At 35.3% G+C, this 25,274-nt stretch overlaps 1 protein-coding gene across 15 annotated transcripts in view; it reads right to left on the reverse strand.

The window, feature by feature from the left end:
* CSPP1 (centrosome and spindle pole associated protein 1) overlaps positions 1 to 25,274 on the reverse strand; it is a 183,888-nt gene that overhangs the window by 60,836 nt on the left and 97,778 nt on the right. For 11 of the 15 annotated variants that reach the window (XM_047783808.1, XM_047783814.1, XM_047783809.1 and 8 more), the window contains 8 exons: positions 23,928 to 24,367; positions 14,347 to 14,442; positions 12,488 to 12,558; positions 9,203 to 9,296; positions 7,567 to 7,624; positions 5,238 to 5,446; positions 2,698 to 2,819; positions 2,285 to 2,363 (listed from right to left, as the gene is read on the reverse strand). In XM_047783808.1, the coding sequence (XP_047639764.1) occupies positions 2,285 to 2,363; positions 2,698 to 2,819; positions 5,238 to 5,446; positions 7,567 to 7,624; positions 9,203 to 9,296; positions 12,488 to 12,558; positions 14,347 to 14,442; positions 23,928 to 24,367 (1,169 nt within the window). The remainder of the gene's footprint in view (positions 1 to 2,284; positions 2,364 to 2,697; positions 2,820 to 5,237; positions 5,447 to 7,566; positions 7,625 to 9,202; positions 9,297 to 12,487; positions 12,559 to 14,346; positions 14,443 to 23,927; positions 24,368 to 25,274) is intronic. The other 4 variants (XM_047783806.1, XM_047783811.1, XM_047783816.1 and 1 more) reach the window with 2 other exon arrangements.

A 25,274-nucleotide genomic window follows, 5' to 3' on the forward strand; every position in this document is an offset into this window, starting at 1 on the left:
AGCTCAAGGCAACACCAGATCCGCAACCCACTGAGCGAGCCCAGGTATTGAACCCGCATCCTCATGGATATTAGTCAGATTTGTTTCCACTGTACCACAACGGGAAGTTCACTGTCAAAGAACTTCCAAGAACTATATTTTCAAAAGCATACAGAAAGAAAGCACATAATACTGTGAGCAAAGACAATCAGCATTCAAAAATGAAAATAAATGGAAAAAATACATAAACTTATACATATTCTTCTCTTTTTTTCATTAAGTCATAGACTTTGTTGATGGTATTGATGGTATAAGACTAATAAAATCTCTAAAACCTTGCCCTGTTTAGGGAGGCTTGGGATGGGAATTGTGTCAAAGGTGAAAGGTTCTAAGTGCCGGGTCAAGCCAGAACAATGATTCCCCAGTAACTGAAGGCTTATCTTCCTGTTTCCACTCTTCCTTTTTTTACTTGTCCCTGGTCATCTGGGGCTCATACTTCTTAAAAATTATACAGACTAGGAGGTGCATCAAACAGACATAGCAGTCAAGTTTATTTCCTTGTTGAGAAATGAACATGATAAAGTGGTTACTGAGGACAATGCTAACATCAAAGATGGAGGAGTGGATGTCACTGTCAAAGTCACAAGAGATAATGCAGGCTTCAGTTGACCAAGCGTGTCCATTAATGGTATCTCCCAATCTTTGGGAGGGGAGTCCTGCCCACATCCCTTTGAGGAACTGATAAAAATGATCTACTTTCACTGCAGAAACATGTATATACAAAAATGATGCATACCGTTTCAAGGAATTCAGTCTTTGAAACTACCACACCTCATATTAAGAAATCATAAAGATCCTTTCAACTTTAAATTTCTATATGTTAGTTCTGTGTAGATCTTGCTCATTGTAAAGATAGTACTTTATATTGGTGACAAATTTTGGTTTATAAAATAAAAATATCTATCAAATAATTATAAGTTCTTCAGTTATCAAAAATCATTACATTGTCATTACATTGTAAGTTTGATCCACTTTCTAAAGTGTGGCTTGAGCAGAATACTGATTACTTCCAGAAATTTAAGTGCTCATTCAATTAAAACTGATAGAATGTGAGGATCTATAAACTACCATTTCTTCTAGTCAAAAAAGTAGTTTCAGTGTGGGAACCAGAAGGACATAATACAAAGAGTTAAGGCTTTGAAGCCAGACAAAACTACTTTAGAGTTCCGTCTTCATGGTTATTGGCCGAGGATTTATCCAAGTCACTTTACATAGCCGAGTCTCAATTTCTTCAATTGCAAATACTGACAGATATAATGTATATAAAGGGACTCACATGATAGCGGCACATACTAGGTACTCGGTAAATTGAAAATGCTATTATTACCATTTTTTTAAGTAAATGTATATCCAATTTAGGACAATAAAAATTCTAAGGTATAAGTCACCAATCAGTGAACACAGACTTGGGGATATGAACGGCATATTTACAAGCCTCTTTCCTACACCATTTCCACCTGTGAATTAAGTTGTGTTAAAGTAGTAAAACATATGGAAATAGACATTTTTCCAAGGAAGACACATGGCCAATAGACACCTGGATAGATTTACTACATCACTATCAGGGGAATGCATATCAAAACCATGAGATCACCTCACATCCATCAGAATCACCACTATCAATAAGACGACAAATAAAAAATGTTGGTAAGGATGTAGAGAAAAGAGTACCCTCATGCACTGTGGTAGGAGTGTATACTGGTGCAGCCACTCTGAAAAACAGTATGGAGGTTCCTCAATAAATTAAAAATAGAACCCTACCATACAATCTGGCAATTCCACTTATGGGTACTTATCAATAAAAACCCCATTAACTTGAAAAGATACTGGCATTGCTATGTTCACTGCAGCATTATTTACAATAGCCAAATATGGAAGCAACCTAAATGCTCATTGTTAGATCAATGGAGAGAAAAGATATGGTGTATTTATACAGTGGACTGCCACTCAGCCATAAAAAGAATGAGACCTTGCCGTGTGTGATAACATGGATGACCTAGAGGTTATTACAGTAAAGTAAGTCAGACAGAGAAAGACAAATACTTTACAATTTCACTTACATGTGGAATCTAAAAAACAAAACAAATGAACAAAACAAACAGATTTATAAACACAGAGAACAAACTGGTGGTTGCTAGAGGAAAATGGGGTGAGAGGGCTGGTGAAAAGAATTCATTGAATAATACAAGTTCTATGGAAGACAAATTAATCTTGCAACAAATTATTATTTTAACTAACCACTTACGCAATAGGCGGAGCTGGCTGGTGGGTGACAGGAGCACTAACATAAGCTGCAGGTTGTACTCCCATCATTCCTGAACCATCTTAAAAGAAATAAACACATGTATTTCAGAGACCCACTTATTAACATTTTATCCCTAAAGGAATAATGTTACCTAAGGAAAAAAAATCTCCATTTCCTTCTGAGTTAGGAGTTAGCAAAGAATAATGCAAGAAAACATAAATTAGTTATTTCCTAAATCTAGATAAAAAGCAAATAACTATGAATTTTAACTGAGTTTTAAAATAGAGCATCAATAAATACATGTGAATTAAGTAAAGCTGTGCCTTTTCTCATGTATATATTTACGCTTGCACAAAAACCAATTTTCCTGATTGAATCACTGGAAAATAATGTTTACTCTATAGATCACTTACAATAAGCAAGACTGGGATCCAAAGTATTCCTGGCCCCATAAAAATAGTAGGCATCATCATAAGGAGTTCGATAGTTGGTAGCCAAAGGTGGTAGTAGGGGAGGTGGAGGCAGAGGTGCAATCCTATGTCAAAAGAAAATTGGGAAATTCTTCTCATATTTCATTGCAAATTTTTTTAAATCAAGATATTACTCTTTTGCAAAAATCTTACTGAAAATCTAATTGCTGCTTTAGGAAAAGCCACCATCTTGCTTCAACCTCTTAACTAAAATTATAATTCAAAAAATGTATAAAATTTCAAAATTTAAGGTACTACACTTAGGTAAGACAAAAACTCTGGATAATATTCAACCAATTAATATCTAATTTGTCACTCTCTGTCAGTATTGAACAAACATGGTCTCTGTCCCTCAGGAATAAAACAGAAATAAGCAGACATCCCAGCAGGGTCTAGTGAAGGAAACAACACAGGTAGACACGGAGGTTATAGGACAGGGAGCAGTAACACTGAAAATCACACAGGTAAGAGGAGAAAAGCATAAGGAAGGTTTTCTAGGAAAGGCAATGCCTCAGCTAGTTAGTCACAGCGAAGGATAGTATAGGAAGAAACAGCAAAGAGGTACAGAAAGGGATTACAAAAGGGTTCCATTTGACTGGGAGAAAAGTGTATTTTTTTAACTCTAAAAATGTATTGTTCTTTCAAAGGAAGTAAACCATAATGTTGGAAAAGAAACCACTTAAATATCGATAGTAATTTTTAGACATAATTTTCAGCATTTCATAAAGTTAAAACATCTGAAAAGCTCTACGTCAGCACTTCATTAATGATTTGGAAGTATCTGTATTTCCACCAAGTCAATATTTTCCGATAGTTAAAATGAAAATGGCAAATTCCTTTTGATGAACAGGAAGAGAAATGAAGCATGAAGCATCTAGAAAGTTTTCACTTTCGTTTCTTAGGTTCTCCATTGTATACTTCAAAATAATTCTGAAGAGCTAAGAAAGCATTAACATTCTCTTCACTCATGATTATTTTTTTTTTACATTTACTAGTCATTCAATGTGTCTAACCCTACTATCCTGACTCCATAGATACGTCAACAAAGCAGCTGAAAAATTACTCTAAAGGGAACTGTCAATACCATTAAATCTTAATTTTTTTTTTTTTTGTCTTTTTGCCATTTCTTGGGCCGCTCCTGCGGCATATGGAGGTTCTCAGGCTAGGGATTGAATCGGAGCTGTAGCCACTGGCCTACGCCAGAGCCACAGCAACTCAGGATCTGAGCCGCGTCTGCAACCTACACCACAGCTCACGGCAACGCCGGATCGTTAACCCACTGAGCAAGGGCAGGGATCGAACCTGCAACCTCATGGTTCCCAGTCGGATTCGTTAACCACTGCGCCACGACGGGAACTCCTAAATCTTAAATTTTTATAGAGATTTATACAAGATTTAATCCTCACAATAACCCTGTAACTGTAGATTTAAAAACATATTCATACATATACTACTATTCCACTTCCACAAATGAGAAAATTGAAGTTCAATAAAAGTGTAGTTAACTCAAAATTCAGACAGTGAAGCTAATCATTTAAATCCCTAAATCAATGCCGAGACCATCATACCATACTCTATAATTCCAATCCCATCTAGTCTTTTGAATCAGGAAGCCATTACATGAAACAAACAAAACACCAGATAAATACAATAAGCACATTCCCATAATTTGTTAGCAATAAATAAAATACCAAGTCCTAGTGAAGGAATTTCACCCCAGAAAATATCCATGTTAAAAAGGAGAAAAACCTGATTAAATGCAATGTTACAATTAATACATTAAGAGTAAGCAAAAAATAAGCTAAAATCCTAGAAAGAGAAGAACATATAACCCAGAAAATATCAATGTTAACAGGATTTTCTTTATGTTTAATCCAGAATAACACAATGTCTTTTACCTATGGAAACAAATCTTTATCCTAATAATTAAATTACAGGTTTTATAATCTCAACACTTTATTTCAGGTACTTCAGCTGCAGAGCCTTAAGTAATCACAGAGAAAGAGTTGAAGGAAATAGAAATGAAAATAAACTAATATATATATATATATATATATATATATACATATATATATAAAACAGTCACATTAGAAAATTTTTCTGCATTAACTGAAGGAAGTATTCAATATTTGCCAAGTGGAAATTACAAAATTGAAAATGTCTAGGTATTATGTTATTTAAAGATATTAAAAATAGATATTCTAGAATATGACCTAAAATGAAATACTAAATGTACTTATTCTTTTTAAAAACACTGAAGCACCTAACAAGAAGAGAATGTTATGAGGATTTCCTTTGTTTTTACAGTAACAGAGAAAAGATCAACAACGAAAACAACTTCCAACAGAAATTATTTGATAAAAGTTGTTAATTGTACAAAAATCTCTGAAGGATAACATTACCTGCTTTAGTAAATCCTTCCATTTATAAAATACAGTGATACCTTACCTAATTCCCAAATACAAAACATTTTAAACAAGCACCTGGGAGGCACCATTTCACCAAGGGTGCTGCTGAGTCCATCGTGCAAATCTTCCTTTTGAGATGGGATGGAGTAAACTGATGGGGCAGGTGGGACAGGCGGGGCAGATAAAGGAGGGAGAGGTGTCTGGAAAGCTACTCTGGGTCTTTCAGGAGGTATCATCTCTTCAAAGTGTCTCGGTGCCACACTAAACTGCTTTAGTCTATCAGGCTAAAATAAAGAAAAAAATCTGTTTGTTACATATAATCATAAATTTAAAGGTGGAAAGGACCTTAAAAGAATCTCTATCCCAGACTGCCAGCAGGCAGTTATGTTAGAATAACAGAAGTTTAAAGCTATAAAAGATTTTGAAAATCCAATTCTTACTTCATAAAATGGGTAACTGAGGCTCCCTGAAAGTACATAAATCACCTAAGGTCTCACCATTAATAAATAATAAGCAAAGACTAGAACCAGATATTAATTCTAAATATAAAACTGTATTATGCTGCAACACTATGCTGTTTCATTACCCAACTGCCATCAAAGTATTCTAACATCAAAGCATTCTTCAGAACAGAGTCAGCAAACATTTTCCATAAAGAGCCAGCTAGTAAATATATCTGGCTTTGGAGGCCATGTGGTCTCTTCCACTACTAAAGTAGCCCAAAACAATACATAAGAAAATGAGCAAGCGTGTGTGGCAATAAAACTTTATTTACAAAACTAGGCAGCAACTGGATTTGGCCACAGGCTATATAGTTTGCCGACCTCTGCTCTAGAACATTATTTACGTGTCCTTTTCTAAAATTTGTACATCAGAAGTAAATCTGAAAGTAATGGTCTAACTATTACATCTAATATTTTTATTTATTTATTCTCATAAAGCAAACTGGACACCCTAAAGGTTATTTCAAATATAAATAAGGTCTGTCAAACACTAAGGTAACTATAAATGCAGGGTTTAACATGCCACCATATTACATTAAAAAGTTCAAGATTTTAAAAGGAAATTTTTGATTGTCAAAACTATTTCAAAGGTATTTATTGATAGAGGAAACATATTCAGCTTTGGAATTTATCCTTTTTTTTCCCCAGCATGTTTAATTGCTCAAGAATGATTCCCCAGATTAATCTAAATGTCTTACTCTATGAGCAGTCAAAAAGCACACTGGGAGTGATGCTGGTGCAGTATTAAACTTTTTAAAATGGATAATACACAGGATATATACTTAGCATAAAAAAAGTAAGACACAAGTTCCCGTTGTGGCGCAGCAGAAATGAATCCGACTAGGGACCATGAGGTTGCGGGTTCGATCCCTGGCCTCGCTCAATGGGTTAAGGACCGTGAGCTGTGGTGCTGTGACTGTGGCATAAGCCAGCAGCTACAGCTCTGAATGGACTCCTAGCCTGGGGACCTCCGTATGCCACGGGTACGGCTCTTAAAAAAAAAGTAAGACAAAAGGTGCCTATGGCTGAATAATTTTAAGTTGTTATATTCTTTTTTCCTTATGGTTGCACCCATGGTATATGCAAGTTCCTGAGCCAGGGATCGAATCTGAGCCGCAGTTGTGACCTATACCACAGCTATGTCAACACTGCATCTTTAACCCACTGTACTGGGCTGGGGATCTAGCCTGCATTTCTGCTGCAACCTGAGCCACTGCAGTCAGATTCTTAACAAACTGAGCCACAGTGGGAACTCCTTAAGTTGCTGTATTCTTTTTAAGAATGAATTTTTTAATGAAATTTTCAATGAAATTAAAGTTTTTAGTCATTAAAGATGAAACAAAAACTTGTCTTAGCAAATAAATTCTACACACCCAATTAAAAAAAAATACATCTTGAGAAGAGTAATCAATTAAAACCTTCTCCTTACTTAACTGTAATGATGTGTGTAATTCATTCCAATTATGAGAATTGAAAAATTAAAAGTAAAAATTAGGTTATTACCTCTAGATTTACAGTAAATAAAAATCACTAAACTGCTCAAAGAGTAGAATTACAAATTTCAATTCGTTTGGAAGTCCCTCCAAGAAAAAATGGTCAAGGTATACTGAAGAAAAACATTAACCTCTATCGTAAATTAAACAAATAACTTTCTCATGGAATAGTGTATGTACATAAAGTGAAAGAACTAATTTATAAGAAATTTTAAAAATACACTCATGAAAAAGGAAAAATTAACTTGAGTTAGGACTTTATGTTTTATGAGAAATGAATCTGATTTATTATTGTTCAAACTGGTCTATTCTTACATTTTCCCCAATATCTTCTATTTCCACCTGCTACTATGTTTGAGGCTGATTTAAATGAAAGATTAAACATTAAAAGATGGCAGGAACCCTTACCGATTTCTCAGGGTCTCGTGCTCCAGAAGCTGCAACCCTGAGATCCAAATCCTTTTCTCTAAACAAAATTAAAGTTTTACATATTAAGAAGTTATAATAAACATGATCAAAATCATTACTTGAAACACAGGTACACTCAAAGTCCATGCAATAACATCTCCAAAAACAAATAATTCCTTTAACTGACAATAAAGCCTTAAATGACTCTAAAAACTCAATTTTCTGATTTGGTGCAAAGCAAACTAGTATTCACATGTAAACTGACTTGGAATAAGGATCTCTAAACCAGTGTCTGGGATACATCAAAGCCTAAGCAAATTTACACAGAATAAAGTAAAGAAAAACATAATCTTTACTTTTGAAACAAAAAACTTTTTTGGGGGGGTACATGCATATCTTCAATTCACAAAAAAGGGGCATAAAAATTAAAAATTAATATCATGCTTTCCAATATGAATTTTTAAGAAAATAATGGTAAAGATGGTTAATATCAGACAGTAGATATTAGCTTCCTCTAAAACAAAGGGGATAAAAACAAAACTAAAAGACAACAGGTCTCAAATTCTCTAGACCAAGATATCTACCCCTAATTTTAAACTGGAATTAACATGGCACAGGCATTTCTTCATGAAAGATTACAAACTCTAAGATGTGTATACACTATAAACACTGTGGGTGTTTTATATAGCATGTATGTGTATGCTTACCATTTCATTGTTAAAAGATAAGATACTAATTATTGGAGTTCCCATTGTGGCCCAGTGGTTAACAAATCCGACTAGGAACCATGAGGTTGCGGGCTCGGTCCCTGGCCTTGCTCAGTGGGTTAAGGGTCCGGCATTGCCGTGAGCTGTGGTGTAGGTTGCAGACGCGGCTCAGATCCTGAGTTGCTGTGGCTCTGGCGTAGGCCGGTAGCTACAGCTCCAATTCGACCCCTAGCCTGGGAACCTCCATATGCTGCGGGAGTGGCCCAAGAAGTTGAAAAAGACAAAAAAAAAGAAAAAAGAAAAAAGATAAGATACTAATTATTACTACTTATATGGCACAGCGGGCATGAAGATAACAATAAATGCTACCCTGAATCAAAAATTAAATAAATTAATTAATGTAAGTACAAGTACAAGGTCCATCAAAGAATATACACATATGGAGTTCCTATCATGGCTCAGCTGAATCAAATCTGACTAGCATCATGAGGACGCAGGTTCTAACCTTGGCCTTGCTCAGCGGGTTAAGAATCCAGCATTGCCATGCACTCTGGTGTCAGCTACAGATGCAGCGCAGATCTGGCATTGCTGTGGCTGTGGCACAGCCCATTGGCTGATTTAACCCCTAGCCTGGGAATTTCCATATGCCAAAGATGCAGCCTGTCTCTTTTGCTACCTATGACATAGTCTCTTTTGTTACCTATGACAAAGGAAATAAAAGCTCTCATAGTATCTGTTTTATTTTCCTGGCTAATTTACAATGTGGAGACAGAAACAGAATGATTTACAAATACAAACACAGATTTACAAATACAGAATCTTATTGGGAAAAATATTCTCTTATTTTACAATGTAATAGTTACCATCATGTTATTTTAAACAAACGCATTTTAAATTCAAGACATTTTTAAATGCAAACCTTTCATTACCGTCTCTTGTTCTTCTGTTGTTCAGCCATTTGTTCCAATAGTTCTTGTCTATATTTCTCTTTCCTTCTCTGAATAAGTTCTCGATCTTCACCTCCTAGAGAGTGTTAAGAAAAAAAAAAGTCTTAATGCTTAAGCAACACACATAATTGGAAACTCCTTTTTTAAATCTCCATTTTAGTTATATCAGAGTATAATTACTTCGTATGCAGTAAATATAGAAGGTAAAATCATATGTATCATGACCTATTCAGTTATTTTCATAATGTATTGATATTAACTAAGTGCCAAACATAAGACACATTAATCCTTTCCAAATTTCTACATTAGTCAAAAGCCTCCTTAAATAAGAGAATATTCTAATCCCTTTCCCCACTTTTCTGCTAATCAGGACAAAACCTCCATTAAAATCTCCCAAAAGGCCCTTAAAATTAACAAGTGTGTCCAAAATAAACATCTCAAAAGAAACTGCCCCTCTTTGTTTTCTATTAACGGCCTGATAACTGGTCTCAAAACCTTACTATAACTCTGGTGGCTCACACTTTCTTACTTACTTTATATGAGGAACCTCGTCTCTATTCTCATGGTCATCACCCTTGAATAGGATCTATGTTCTACCTGAATTGCAGCAATCAACTTTTAACCAGTCTCCAGAACTTGTCCCCTCTCTACTCCAATATAACCAGCATATTTACATAAGGTTAACTGTTTTAACACTAATCATGATGACACCCACTCAAAAAACTGCAATGGTTACCTCAAAACTACAGAAAAAATACATAAACCTCTCACTCTGGTATCATTTACACAGGTGCAAACATTTTGGATTCACAGGTTATTATCACTGCATATGTTAATGCAAAAAATAACCTTTTAATCTGGATATGCATAATCTGGAACAAATTACAGGATATCAAAAATGCAACTGAACTAGTAATTTCTCTACTACCTTAACTATCAGTCTCCCAGCCATTAATGGACACTCAGCATCTGAGTTTGTCCATTAAGCAAAGGTGTCAACAACACTGAAGCTCTTATAGGGTAACATGAATTATGTTAAGGTTAATAATAACGTTTTACAATCTAAGTAGGTAAATCTATTCTGATTCTGATCATGATGGAGTAACAAACACAGAACTTAACCTCTCTCCATTAAAAAATAATAATAAAACAAGGCAAAATATATGAAATACCAGCCCCACAAGAACAACAAGGTAGTCAGAGAATTTAACACTTCTCTCTAAACAACTGGTAGAAGGACAGTTAAAAATCATTAAGGATGTATAAGACACGAACATCACTATCAACCAATTGGTTTTATTTATAAACCTCTGCACTCAAGAACCACACAATGCACACTCTTTCAAGTACACATTAAACATGCACCAAGATTGACTATATTCTGAGTCATTTTTAAAACTTTTTTCTAAATTCAAATTTGAAGTAATTAAAATTTACAAATTATTTTCTTAGACCATAAGGAAATTAAACAAGCAGCCAATGACAAAAAGACAGCAGGAAAAATCCCCAAATATTTGGAAATTCTAAAACATTCTTCTAAATAACCCATGATTCTGTTATATATAACAATATATTGTTATTTTTGCAGTCAACTGTCCTAATCCTTTAAATAAAGCAAAAAGCTCCAAATAAGGTCCTTGGGGGAAAATCATAGGAAGACAAATTTCAGTTCAAATGAAATGAGATTACGACAAATCAGAGCCATCTGAGTGTGGAATATGCTGCTTCTGGAGAGAGTAAGTTCCCTGAGGGTTCACATAAATACAGGCTGAGGTAAAAGGTACAGCCATGGATATATCACTGAATTAAATGAGCTAAATCATTTGTTCCAAATATGAGAGTCCATTATCAAATATTAACTTATAATTCCTACTTTGCATTAATGATAAATTCATGACATTTATCTTAAAATTTCAGGGCAGAATAATCCATTTATTGATAAAATTATTTGTCAGTGGGTTCTCAACACAGAAAGTCATTTCTCCAATTTTTACCATGTTTAACAAAATCTATCATAAGAATGAAACCTTTACTCTGACCTGCTGAAAGGTTAAACTGGTCAATTCTCATTTAAAGACGTTACACTAGAATAAAACTCTAGATATTATGCCATTTTTCTCATGATAGCCATTTCAAGGCAACAAAGGTCTGAGAATATCATGCATATATACCTCTAAGCCAATATGTAAACCACTGTTTTTAGGTTGAATGACTCTAAACTATTATCCAATTTCTTTACATACTTTACTGAAACCAAGTTTTAGGCAATTTTTTTCTAATAGTTTTACACAAAGAAGAGACTCCTTTTCTACTTTAATATGCTCTCTTCACACTGTTTCTGAAATTAAACTGTGACAATATAGCAAATTAAAATACTTATCTAAAGCAATGACTTTCATTTCTGATAAAATAAATAGAAAATTTGGATTATAACCATGATTTGAACAAAACATTTTCTCAGAAACTATATGGAAAAAAACACGGGAAAGGGAGTTTATCAAAGATAAAAAGGTTTAGTTTGAGGAAACTGAACTAAAATGTCAGGCAGTTTTGTGCCAGCTAAAAAAGAAAAAGAATGAAGAAAAAAATATCGCATGTAAAATAGAACATAAGAAATAGCCACACGAAGTTCCCGTCATGGCACAGTGGTTAACGAATCCAACTAGGAACCATGAGGTTTCGGGTTTGATCCCTGGCCTTGCTCGGTGGGTTAAGGATCCGGCATTGTGGTGAGCTGTGGTGTGGCTCTGGCATAGGCTGGTGGCTACAGCTCCAATTAAACCCCTAGCCTGGGAACCTCCATATGCCTTGGGAGTGGCTCAAGTAAAGGCAAAAAGACAAAAAAGAAAGAAAGAAAGAAAGAAAGAAAGAAAGAAAGAAAGAAAGAAAGAAAGAAAGAAAGAAGGAAGGAAGGAAGGAAGGAAGGAAGGAAGGAAGGAAGGAAGGAAGGAAGGAAGGAAGGAAGGAAGGAAGGAAGGAAGGAAATAGCCACACTACAACAAAGTGAAATATGAATTTAAAAGATCTGACTGAAAATAATATTTCATTTGTCATCAATAGAAAGTTTATCACCAAATAAGTTGTTCAGCTTTAAAACTACACAGAGAGCTATGTATGTTAAATGTTTAGCAGAGTGCCTATCAAAAAGTAAGCACTAAAGAAATGATTATTAGTAAGAGTAGCATTAACTACAGCACTGAGTTCTCACCAAAGACCTTTTATAAAACACTCCACAAACACCTAGTCATATGGAGGTTTTGTACATACCAAAGAGCATCCCCGCAAAAGGACTACAGATCTCTCTGTTAGTAGGTTTGGATGGTTCATTGTCTCGAGTGCTAAAAACAAAAAGAAGTAGAACTCGAGTAATTTTCAGGGAAAATGTAGGTATGAGTTATTGGCCTTTAAAAGACTATGGACATTATAATAGTTACATTATTTTTAAAATTAAGGTTAAATCATGGCAATTTATCTCTTTATATAGCAGAACCCCAATGTATTCAGGTTCTGTAGACACGTGACCTTTTTCTTCAGCCAGCACCACTGACTGCATAGATTCCCAAAATAAAACCCTTTTTCATAAGAACAGTTACCCTCGTAAGGAAAACCAATATAAGTACACATAAATAATTCCTTAAAGAGAAGAGAAATGTGATATCTATATACACACTTGGAAAAGGAGACCATCCCTAAAACCTCCTTCCTTGAAAGATAGGAACAAGGGGAAAAAATGAAAACTCTCTCAAAGAAAATTTAATTAATTACACTTAAATAGTAAATCCTCTATCTTAAGCATTTTTACATGTTACTTCTCTTAAAAGAAAATAGACATCTTTCCTGACACATGACAATATTTTCATTACTAACTACAGATTTTAAACCATTTATCAATACAAGATAAGCCACCAATACAAGAAAGCCACCAAAATAAAAACTATAGAAAAAGTACATGAATATAAAATGTATATAATTTCCTGTCTTTTTGACATGACACAATTACGTATGAGCACTAATTTTTAAAAGCAAGCATAAAAGTTACCTACTAAATTAGCTCAAAATCAGAAACAAAGTTTTGAAAGAAAAACTCACACTACGAGAACATTTTCAATTTATTTCAAGTTATGTCAGCTCTACAACTTTAAGATTATTTTAAACTGATTTTTAGTCCATTAAATTATACACTTATTGGGAGCTCCCTTTATGGCTCAGTCAATGAGCCTGAATAGGATCCATGAAGCTGTGGGTTTGATTGCTGGCCTTGCTCAGTGGGTTAAGGATCCAGGGTTGCTGTGAGCTGTGGTGTAGGCTGGCAGCTGTAGCTCCGATTCGACCCCTAGCCTGGGAACTTCCATGTGCTGCAGGTTCAGCCCTAAAAAGCAAAAACAAACAAAAAAAAAATAATTACACACTTATTTCTCCTTTCATTAGTTCAAACAAATGTATATACTTTATGGAGTTCCCTGGTGGCACAGCAGGTTAAGGATTGAGCATTGTCACTGCAGAGACTTGGGCTGCTGCTGCAGCATAGGTTCAACCCCTGGCCTGGGAACTTCCGCATGCTGATGGCGGTACCCCTCCCAAAATTATGTACTTTATAATGACAGGGACTCAGAACACCCTGGCACAGTTTATAATCAAAACTAGTTCTTCAGGGGAGTTCCCGTCGTGGCGCAGTGGTTAACGAATCCGACTAGGAACCATGAGGTTGTGGGTTCGGTCCCTGCCCTTGCTCAGTGGGTTAACGATCCGGCGTTGCCGTGAGCTGTGGTGTAGGTTGCAGACGCAGCTCAGATCCCGTGTTGCTGTGGCCCTGGCGTAGTCCGGTGGCTACAGCTCCAATTCAACCCCTAGCCTGGGAACCTCCATATGCCGCAGAAGTGGCCCAAAGAAATAGCAAAAAAACAACAACAAAAAAAAAACTAGTTCTTCAAAAGAATGCTGTAAAGTACCATAAAGTTTCATTTAACACAATTCTCTCCTCCCCACTTTTCCCTTTAATCCCTTTATTACTAATAAGGAAGACTGTTGATATACTATACTTTTCTACTTTTCTAGCAAGTCACTTTTAACAGGTGCTGTTTTACAGTGCAATGACTCAAAGGCAAAATTTGTATTATATACTATACCTTTGATTCCCAGCAGATGAAATTCTTACTGACTGCTCAGTGGCATCACCACCATACTCCATAGAGGGCACATTTGCTCGTCTGTTTCCGTACATCCTTAAAAACATATTAGCTTATAGAGCTTGTTCCACATTACAGTGGACTTTTCATATCTCTCTTTGGTGTTTTTACATTTGATGTTAGAAACATTAAAGGGAACAAAGCATTATAATGAAGCTTTATTGTAAATACATTCTAAAATTAATTAAATGAAATTTGACTCAAGTTGGTTAATGAGACACTAAGAATTTAGATTCAATAGTCTTTAACACAAAAAGTTATTATAAATCATTTCAATATAACTTATAGGAATTCTCAATATCAAAACTATGCAAATACTAATAAGACTTTTTCATTATTCACTTACTCAAAGAATATTTATTGAGCACCTATTACATGCCAAGCACTATTCTAGGCACTGCATATGTTGACATGGTCCTTGCCCTCATAAAGGTAATAGTCAAACTTTAAAATGAGATCATTTTTTAATCAAAATTCATAAATTCTGATAATTATTTAACTACATATACAAACCTTAATCTAAAAACAAGCAGCAATCTTGCCATGAAATTAAATCAAATGTAGCAAACCACAATATTTGCTAACACTCTAAATCACATGAAATACTAAATATAGTAATTGCTGAATATAAAACATTATAAACAAATAGGCTGATAACATGGATAGAAAATGATTAGTTTACTCACAAGGACATAAACAACAAAAAGGCCAAAATGCTTTTTATTTTCTCCTTAAGAATCTTTTTCAGAAAATAATTTTAAAATGTTTTTCAATTAATCTTTTTATTTCCACTTGGCAAACATGGATTTCTTTAGGTTAAATTTACATACAAAACAATCAACATGACTTTTCACACCAACATTTATCAGCATATCATAAGTCATATTTCTTTGTGTGGCGGTTGAGTTAACAAACTACATTGTCTCTCATGGAAGACCATTAGGAAGAAATACGGCTGTTAAAGTATTATTCAATATTTTAGGTGAAATAAATTATCACATTAAGAAAAACAGCAATTTTTAGAAGAAGAGGAACTTATTACTCTCCACAGAGCCAGCATATAAAATTCTGTTTCTATCACACATTGTCAATATCACCTGTGGAGAAAAGACCACCCGGGATTATAACCTTAATCATGTATGACCTATGGCATAACAAATAAATGGCTTCCATTTTTAATTCATATCTAAAACAACAGAGCCCTCCCCAACCCCTTTCAAAAAATAATTTCAATTTTATTTTGATTTATCAAAACACAGCTGATTTTACATCCAAAGCTTAAGTGCTCAAATCTGTCTTTCAAAGTAACACATCAGTTTAATGTCATTTCTTATTTCTACCACTTAACGGATAAATATAAACTCAAAATTTGTAATTAATGATGCTGGGCAACCAGATTTAGTTATACTGGATCTATATATGTATACACGTGTGCAGAAAAGAACAGATGGAGCAGGCATGAGACTGCCTACCCTTAGAAAGGCCTGTGTGCAAGGGTGGCCCTTAGATTGCATCTGGGAACACAGATTTTGATAGGAGTCCACCATTCTCAGAACTGATAGGAGTGGTCTACCGTCCTAAACTATTTGTACAAACAATAGTTTATGCCAAACACCTATTTTCCTTCAGGGAGTCCAGAATTTTGAGCCATGCCAGGAAAAGGGAGCCAATGTGACTAGCCCCCAATAAAAACACTGAGCCCTGAGTTTCTAATGTGCTTTCCTGGTAGACAACATTGTTGTCATATTCAATATGGGAGGAATTAAGCAAGTCCTGTGTGACTTCACTGGCAGGAGACTCTTGAAAGCTTGTGCCTGGTTTCCTTCAGACTTTGACTCATGCACCTTTTTCCTTCGCTGATATTACTTTGTATTCTTTTAATATATGATAGTCATGAACACAACTATATTTACAAAGTCCTATGAGTCCTCCTAGTGACTCAGCAAACCTGGGGTGGTCTTGCACGTCCATGACATGATAGACAAAAGTAAATCTGACAATGTAGCACATACACCAACCAAAGTTTTCAAATAGAGACATTTAAAGTTACACATTTTTAAAAACATAACTTGGGATTAAATCAGAATTAACCACAATTAATGGCTATTCAGACGTACAAAAATTCTTTCTAAAATTTATCAAGGAGTTTGTGGCTTCTCGTATTTTCAGTCATCTAAAGTCAATATTTGGACTTACAATTCTAGGTTATCTTCACATAGTTCCACCCAAAGTATACCATACCCAAGGATCTACACTGTTTTCTACATTCTCCAGTATATACAGTTATATCTTAATAAAGCAAGCATCATAAGCACAAAAGGTCATTTTCAAATTTTATTCTAAATTAAAGAAATTGGGAGTTCCCATTGTGGCTCAATGGTCATGAACCCGACGAATATCCAAGAGGATGCAGGTTCTATTCCTGGCCCCGCTCAGTGGGTTCAGGATCCAATGTTGCCATGAGCTGTGGTGAAGGTTGCAGAGGCAGCTCAGATCCAGTGTGCTATGGCCAGTAGCTGCAGCTCTGACTCAACCCCTAGCTGAGGGACTCCTATATTCCACAGGTGCAGCCCTAAAAAGAAAAAAAACAAAACAAAACATAGAAATGGTAAAAGCACTAAGGGCTCTCACCAGTCAGACCCTGTCTTCAGAGAAGACTTCATTTACTTCAGCAATGGTTTCTAAAACAAGTTATAAGACCATCATAAAAGCAGTTAAAGTGAACTGGGATAATTAAGAGTGATTAAGTACTAAATTTATTAGAAACATGAAAGTTCAATAAATGAAGGAAATTCCATCATAATTATAGGGACATTTTAATACAAAATAAGGTGATTAACTTTTCAAATCACTATTTGACTTAGCAGTCAAATAGTGATTAATTTCTAGGGTTTTTTTTTTAAGGTCTTATATTAGTAACTTAAAAAATATTTATGAGTCTCTATTTGTAAGTACTAATTTTCCCTTGATTTCACAGAGTAAACACAGTCACAGCATCAGTTATTTCACAGAATAGGATGTCTTAACAATTTTATTTTATCCTTTTTAATGAAACGCATATCTTTGTTCTTTTTCAGTGTCTTAAACATTTCTCCAGTCTTTATTTTATTGTGATTATAAGTGATTTAAGGGACTTTTCTGATATTATTAGTTACTATTTTTTCTTTAATGAAAGGGTATACCTTAAAGTATTTTTTGTATGGTCTGTTCATTAGGAAATCTTCATGATTTTACTACAGAATTTAGCAAAAAGACCTTGACTTTATGCATACAAAAAATCATTTCTTCAATTTCTTTTTTTAGGGCCGCACCTGCAGCATATGGAAGTTCCCAGGCTGGGAGTAAAATTGGAGCCGCAGCTGCCAGCCTACACCACAGCCACAGCAACGCCAGATCCAAGCTGCATCAGTGACCTACAACATAGGTCACAGCAACACCAGATCCTTAACCCACTGAGCAGGGGCAGGGATCGAACCTGCATCCTCATGGCTACTAATTGGGTTCGTAACCCGCTGAACCACAATGGGAACTTCCTACCATTTCTATCTTATCTCTTCAGTCATCTCAACATTAAGGGGTGGCTTAACAGATGATAATATCCACAAGTCATGAACTACTAAACATCCTGAGCAACCTGATTCTAATCAAATGCAGTTTATCTTGAAGTCCTTTCTTGTTAGCTATAGCTTGTGAGCCATTACCACATTAAAAGTATTCCCATGACCCAGAACTAATCTGTCTAAATATTCTATGGCTTTCAATCCACTGGTTCACTTACCACACCTCAATCCACTTGTTTTTTCAGAAAGGGCAAAATCTCATTAAAAAATTTATTTCCTTTGATATATCAAATCAGATGTGATTGAGGGAATAATTGTAAAATAGGTTCACCATTCTACCATCAAAAAAAGACATAAAGCTATGTTAAGTGAAAACCTAGTTAATTAGGTTTCTTCACTCCTCAAAGAAAACAGGTATAGGCTAGAGGCCAAGTTTACTCTAAAAAAATTCTTTTTTAAAATTACTCTCTCATAGAAGAAAAGCCAATTGTTTAAAACCACAGGTGTTTTTCAGCTAATTTAAATGTGAATGAAGAATTCCTAAATAATAATAACTTATCTTTTTCCTTAATAAACCACATAATAAAAAAAACTACTTCAGAAATAAACTTACAACGTTTATGCTATTAAGAATTATATAATATAAAAATAAAATATTGGAGTTCCCGTCATGGCTCAGTGGTTAACAAATCTGATTAGGTTAAGGATCCCGCGTTGCCATGAGCTGTGGTGTAGGTCGCAGGTGCGGCTTGGATCCTGCGTTGCTGGGGCTGTGGTACAGGCCGGTGGTTAGACCCCTAGCCTGGGAACCTCATTATGCTTAGGGTGTGGCCCTAGAAAAGACAAAAACAAAAATTAAAAAATAAAATATTTACCATCTGTTGGGCCCAGATTGATACAACCCTTAGGGAGAAAGAACCAAATTTCTCTTTACTTAGAACAATTCCTAGTACGGCGCAGTGGGTTAAGTAACTGACTGCAGCAGCTCAGGTCATTGCATTGGCACAGGTTCAATCCCTGGCCCAGGGCAGTGGGTTAAAGGAAATGGCTGAAGCTTGGATTCACTTCCTAGCCTGAGCACTTCCACATGTTGCAGTGTGGCCATAAAAAATAAGAAAATCATCTACATCATATTGGTTACATAACCTGTTTTCAAATAAAAAATTTCTATAATGTGAATAGATTCTGCCATTAGGGGTACTCTTGACCTTGACTACAGAAGTTAAAAGGAAAATACTGAGCTGTTAACTGTGGGTCACCATTTTTCTCATTGTTTTCAGTTCTTTACCAAGTTTTATATTTACTTAAATTCAGTAGTGTTTTTCTAATATTGATCCCAACTTTAAAGTGGGCAAAATAATATAAAAACGGCCCTTTCAAGGATAAGTGAAAAGTAACTACTCTAAGGAAAAAAAGGTAATACCAACTTAAATAACTTATATTCTAACATGCCGTTTCCCTTCATTCAAATAAATCTTACATATTAGACGTGCAAACTTAGAACGTCCTATATTAACTAAGCAACCACTCAGTCTACTAAATCAGATTCTAAGCTTCAGATTCTAATAGCAGATGGAGTGTAATTTCAGAATTTTGTAAGATGACTATTAAGATTATAAACTAAGATATATTAAGAGTTAACAGAAGTTCTAACTGAATCACATAAAAACTAAAAAAAAATAGCATTTTTTAAAGCCAAAAATTTCTTTTACTCATTAACACTGGTTATGAAGTAAAACTATAAGGTAACATATTAACTTCTACAGGCCAAGTTAATAAATAATAAAAACTGACTATATATATATATATTTTTTGGCTTTTTGCTATTTCTTTGGGCAGCTCCCGCGGCATATGGAGGTTCCCAGGCTAGGGGTCGAATCGGAGCTGTAGCCACTGGCCTATGCCAGAGCCACAGCAACGCGGGATGCGAGCCGCGTCTGCAACCTACACCACAGCTCATGGCAACGCCGGATCGTTAACCCACTGAGCAAGGGCAGGGACCGAACCTGCAACCTCATGGTTTCTAGTCGGATTCGTTAACCACTGCGCCATGACGGGAACTCCTGAATGTATTTTTAAAAGCATATAAATTTTAAAGTGTTAAGACACACTAGTACATTCAACTTAAGAAAGCTAAAACAGGAGTTCCCATCGTGGCGTAGTGGTTAACGAATCCGACTAGGAACCATGAGGTTGCGGGTTCGATCCCTGCCCTTGCTCAGTGGGTTAACGATCCGGCGTTGCCATGAGCTGTGGTGTAGGTTGCAGACGCGGCTCGCATCCCGCGTTGCTGTGGCTCTGGCGTAGGCTCGCAGCAACAGCTCCGATTCGATCCCTAGCCTGGGAACCTCCATATGCCACAGGAGCGGCCCAAGAAATCACAAAAAGACAAAAAAAAAAAAGAAAGCTAAAACATAATTTACTTAAATTTGTAAATATGTATCAATAAACAACACACGTGCGCTCATGTGCACACACACACACACACACACAGAATGCAATTATCAAGCAAAATACTAACTGTTTTGTTAACTGTTTAAAAACACTGGCAGTGATTAATGATTAATTTAGGAAAGTAAAATCATTCCTTGGGCTTTATCTTTCTCATATTTAAAGTGGGGAAAATAATTCATTAATAATTCATAATGGCATATGGAAATGTTTATAGGGTAATTAGAAAAGAACTGAGACCAAAAATATAAAAATCAGAAATTATTAAAAATCTAAACTAGAATTTATCACATGTTGACTAGAATTAAAAAAAAGAACAAGGGAAATTTAGAAGAATGAAGAAGTATTTTGTACTTCTCACAACCAGGTATAATAGTTTTTGACAAGAACTTCTGGTTAAGATTACAGTATATAGTCAGACCTGCCTATCTGTACCCATAGTTCAGCATCCATGGATTAAGCCAATCTCAGACAGAAAATATTTGGAGGGAAAAAAAAGATCCAGCAAGTTCCAAAAAGCAAAACTTGCAATTTCTCCCACACAAGCAAATTACATAGCACTTACAACCGTTTGCAGAGCACTGACATTGCACTAACTATTATAAGCAAACTAGAGATAATTTAAAGCATAAGGAAGGATGTGCATCAGTTACATGCAAACACTACACCATTTTATGTAAGGGACTTGAGCATCTGAAGATTCTGTTATTTGTAAGGGGTCCTGGAATTGATCCCCCTTAGATAACTGTTTTAAGAATAAATAGTTCGCAATATTGTAAATCAACTATACTTTAATATTTTAATAAAAAAAAGAATTAATAGTTAAAGCAAGAGACCAAATGAAGTTACACATTTTAGTCTCAAAAATTTCACTTGACAAGTCAAGTCATTTTTCCTAGCAACCACTCTGCCTGTTATATAAAAATTAATGAATGATCAACATTAAATCTTTTGGGGATTTTTGCTGGAAATGAGAAATTTAGAAATCTGAAATACAGAAATCCAATTTTAACCTCAATTGCCCCAGAGGCATATGTGAAAAACCTTAAAATTAGAGAAAAGGAGTTTATACATTAACAAAATGGAAGTAACATATAATAATGATTTACATTTTAAGAAACAGTTAAAACCATTAAATGCATAATAAGAAAAATTATTCTCGCTCATCTGCATGTTTAATCTGTCCTTACACTACCACTTAGTGAAGATGATATAAGGAAATAAAAATGTTTTCAAATAATTAGGCTGAAATTCATTTGTTCATGTATAAAATTATCACAGGGTAGGAGTTCCCATTGTGGCTCAGGGGTAACCCAACTAGTACCCATGAGGATGCAGGTTCCATCACTGGCTTTGCACACTGAGTTAAGAATCCGGCACTGCCATGAGCTGTGGTGTAGGCTGTATATGCAGCTCGGATCCCACACTGCTGCAGCTGTGGCATAGGCCAGCAGCTGCAACTCTGATTCCCAGCCCCCTAGGCTGGGAACTTCATATGACACAAGTGCAGCCCAAAAAAGCAAAGAAAAAAAATTACCACAGGGTATAATTACAAAAATAATAGACTGAAATATACTAAAAACCAACAACCATCCTAAGTTTCTTAAAATTTCAAACTTAAAAGGTATATATTATATTACACTCTAAAGGTAAACTAACATATTAAAAAAAAAAAATTCTCATGTACAAATAAGGCAGTAGCAAGAGCCCAAGAACACCTGTATTTCCCCAAATGAGACTTCTTTTAGTTTAGACAGCCTTTGACTACCTTCAGATATAAACATTTTCAAATATAGCACAGTACAGATTTTGGAGCATTTTCTAAAGTACAAACAATAAGATCCAAATCAGAGCTAAACTACAACTGGCACTGCAAATTTCTTTATTTTGGTCTTTTTAGGGCCATATCCGCAGCATATGGAGGTTCCCAGGCTAGGGGTCAAACTGGAGATGAATCTGCCTGCCTACACCACAGTCACAGCAATGTGTGATCTGAGCCATGTCTATGACCTACACCACAGCTCACAGCAATGCTGGATCCTTAACCCACTGAAGATGGAACCTTCATCTTCATGGATACTAGCCAGATTTGTTTCTGCTGAGCCATGACGGGAACTCATAGCACCACAAATTTCTAATCCTTCACTCAAATTACCTAAATCAGGGTGACTATTAAGGTTTGATGAGCAGGACATAAAAACTGCAGAAGAGTAGATGAAAAAGAACTGCAAAGGCCTTGTGTCATTATTAACAATTAGAACAATGAACGTGAAGCATTATATCTCAGAAATTTTTTTTAAATACTAAAATAATAATCTATTTGGACTAATAAATGAAACAGGTCCCATGAACCATTCAAATTTAGATTTAGCCCCTACAGGCTAACTAGTCAATGAAAATATCAGAACCTGCTATATTTCTATCTCCAAATCAAAAGTTATGTTAAAATATAGCAAGTTTTATGTATTAAATGACTTAGTAAGACCCTATTGCAGCATTAAGAAATTACAAATAATGTCACAGAAACAATCACCCAAAGGAACAGAGAAGTATCTAAAAATTTGATCAAAAAAACTTAGTGCCATTTCCTTTAAATGTTCAATAAATAAAAACAAAAAAATGATGAAAGTACTCAGATCATATAAACATTAAAGGAATAAACTGAATCTCCTCTATTTTAAGGTATCTTTTTCCCCACATTTTAACATCTGAAACTGGGATAATTATTGACCTGGTTTGTTTTTTTCAATATATGCGTGTGTTTATTTATTTATTTTTGCTTTTTAGGGCCACACCCGCAGCATATGGAAGTTCCCAGTCTAGGGGTCAAATTTGAGTCAGAGCTGCTGGCCACAGCCACAGCCACAGCAACATGGGATCTGGGCTGCGTCTGCGACCTACACCACAGCTCACAGCAACGCTAGATCCCCAACCCACTGAGCGAGGCCAGGGATCAGATCAGAATCCTCATAGATACTAATCAGATTTGTTTCCACTGTGCCACAACGGGAACTCCTTCAACCTGGTTTTAAATCAAGTAGCAAAGAGAAGTTATTTCTCTCCTGCCTGTCACCTAAGGGCACTATGGAGCTGAGACAGCTCTCAAGTTTCACCTTGTGGTTGTTTTGGACAAAACCTGAATCAGTACTGGCTTGCAGTTACAATTCTCAGAGAAGTTCTAGTCTACTCCCTCCATTCAGTGCCAAAGTTGAGGCATGGAAGTTGCTTTTCTGTCCTTCTCTGTGGGAAAGTTTATTTCCCATTTAATTTTATGCAAAGGTTGTAGCACTTCAGCATCCAAGCTTTTTCATGGGGGTCCCTTTCTCCCCATCGTGGGTGGTTTTTGTTGTTATTCCCTCAGTGGCACATAAAATAATGGTGTAACTTAAAACTGACAGCATCTTAGAATTAATGAAATATGTAAATCAAAAGAAACTCCTTCTGAACATAATAATAAAACATTATGAGAGCTATATTAAGCAAATAAAGTAAAAATGAAGTTGTAAATACCTGTCATTTGTATATACTCTCAAAAGTCTTCTATCAAAATCACTTTCATATCTAAACCTCTCGTCCATTTCTTCACTTACTTCGGGATCTTGGTCTGGGCTAAAATACTGTTTATCAAAAACACGATCCTCATTAAACCTGCGAAATCTTCTATCCGGAATGTCAGTCTTGCTAACAAACCTCGGGTATTTTTTACTGGAAATGCCCACTTCTTCATTAGTCTTCTTAGTGATTCTTCTATTTCTTAATTCAATTTCATCATCTAGTTGTCGGTATCTGTCCTCCTCTAGGCGTCTTTGGTTTAGAAGCTCTTCATATGTCTCTGAAGGAGTCGGGGCATCTTTTCTAGGACCCTCTGCATTTTCACAAGATGATTGTATTTGTGAAGGTAAATCAGGTTTAATCTGACTAGTAGGTTTTTTATTTCCTTGATTCTTGTTCTGATTAATCAAAAATGAAAAAAAGAAAAAAATCTTAATGAATGCTATTTCTTAAAAGTTAATTAAACTCTCAAATGATGCTTAATCTATTCATCATCTCAACTCTAGGGCTTAATCACCCATAAGAAATATCTTATCTTTAGGGAAAAAAAACCTTCAAGGAACTGTTACCCTTCAATAAAACTTAATAAACTCCAAATAAACAGGGAAAAGTAACATGGATAGATGGTCACAAAAAGAGGATAAACTATCCCAGGGAGAGGGAGATATAAGGCATATTTTGGCAGTTAAATATTGCTTCAAAATATTTCAAATTAAATTCCTTCTCTACACAAAGAATATAGATGGCCGTGGTAATATCTACCACCCTTAAATTTGGGGAATGATATATATACATATATAGCTAGAAATTGTCAATATAAAAAATCAAAAATAATCATGAATTAAAACAAATCTCTAAAATTAAATTTTCTTCCTGAAGTTAAAGTTAAAAAGTTCTTCATGATGAAAGATAATATGAGAAGGAGAGTGTGTATAGATGTATGACTGGTTCATTTTGCTGTATAGCAAAAATTGACAAAACAATGTAAATCAAGTATAATAAATTTTTTTTTTTTTTGCCTTTTAGGGCCATACTCACGGCATATGGAGGTTCCCAGGCTTGGGGTTGAATCAGAGCTACAGCTGCCAGCCTACGCCACAGCCAGAGTAACGTAGAATCCAAGCCAAATCTGAGACTTACACTACAGCTCATGACAATGTCAGATCTTTAACCCACTGAGCAAGGCCAGGGATCGAACCCACAACAACCCACAACCTCATGGTTCCTAGTTGGATTCATTACCACTGAGCCACAACGGGAACTCCTTTAAAATATTTTCAAGTAAGTATAAATATAGAGCCTATG

The sequence above is a fragment of the Phacochoerus africanus genome, chromosome 6, assembly GCF_016906955.1.
Source record: "Phacochoerus africanus isolate WHEZ1 chromosome 6, ROS_Pafr_v1, whole genome shotgun sequence".
Lineage (NCBI taxonomy): Eukaryota > Metazoa > Chordata > Mammalia > Artiodactyla > Suidae > Phacochoerus > Phacochoerus africanus.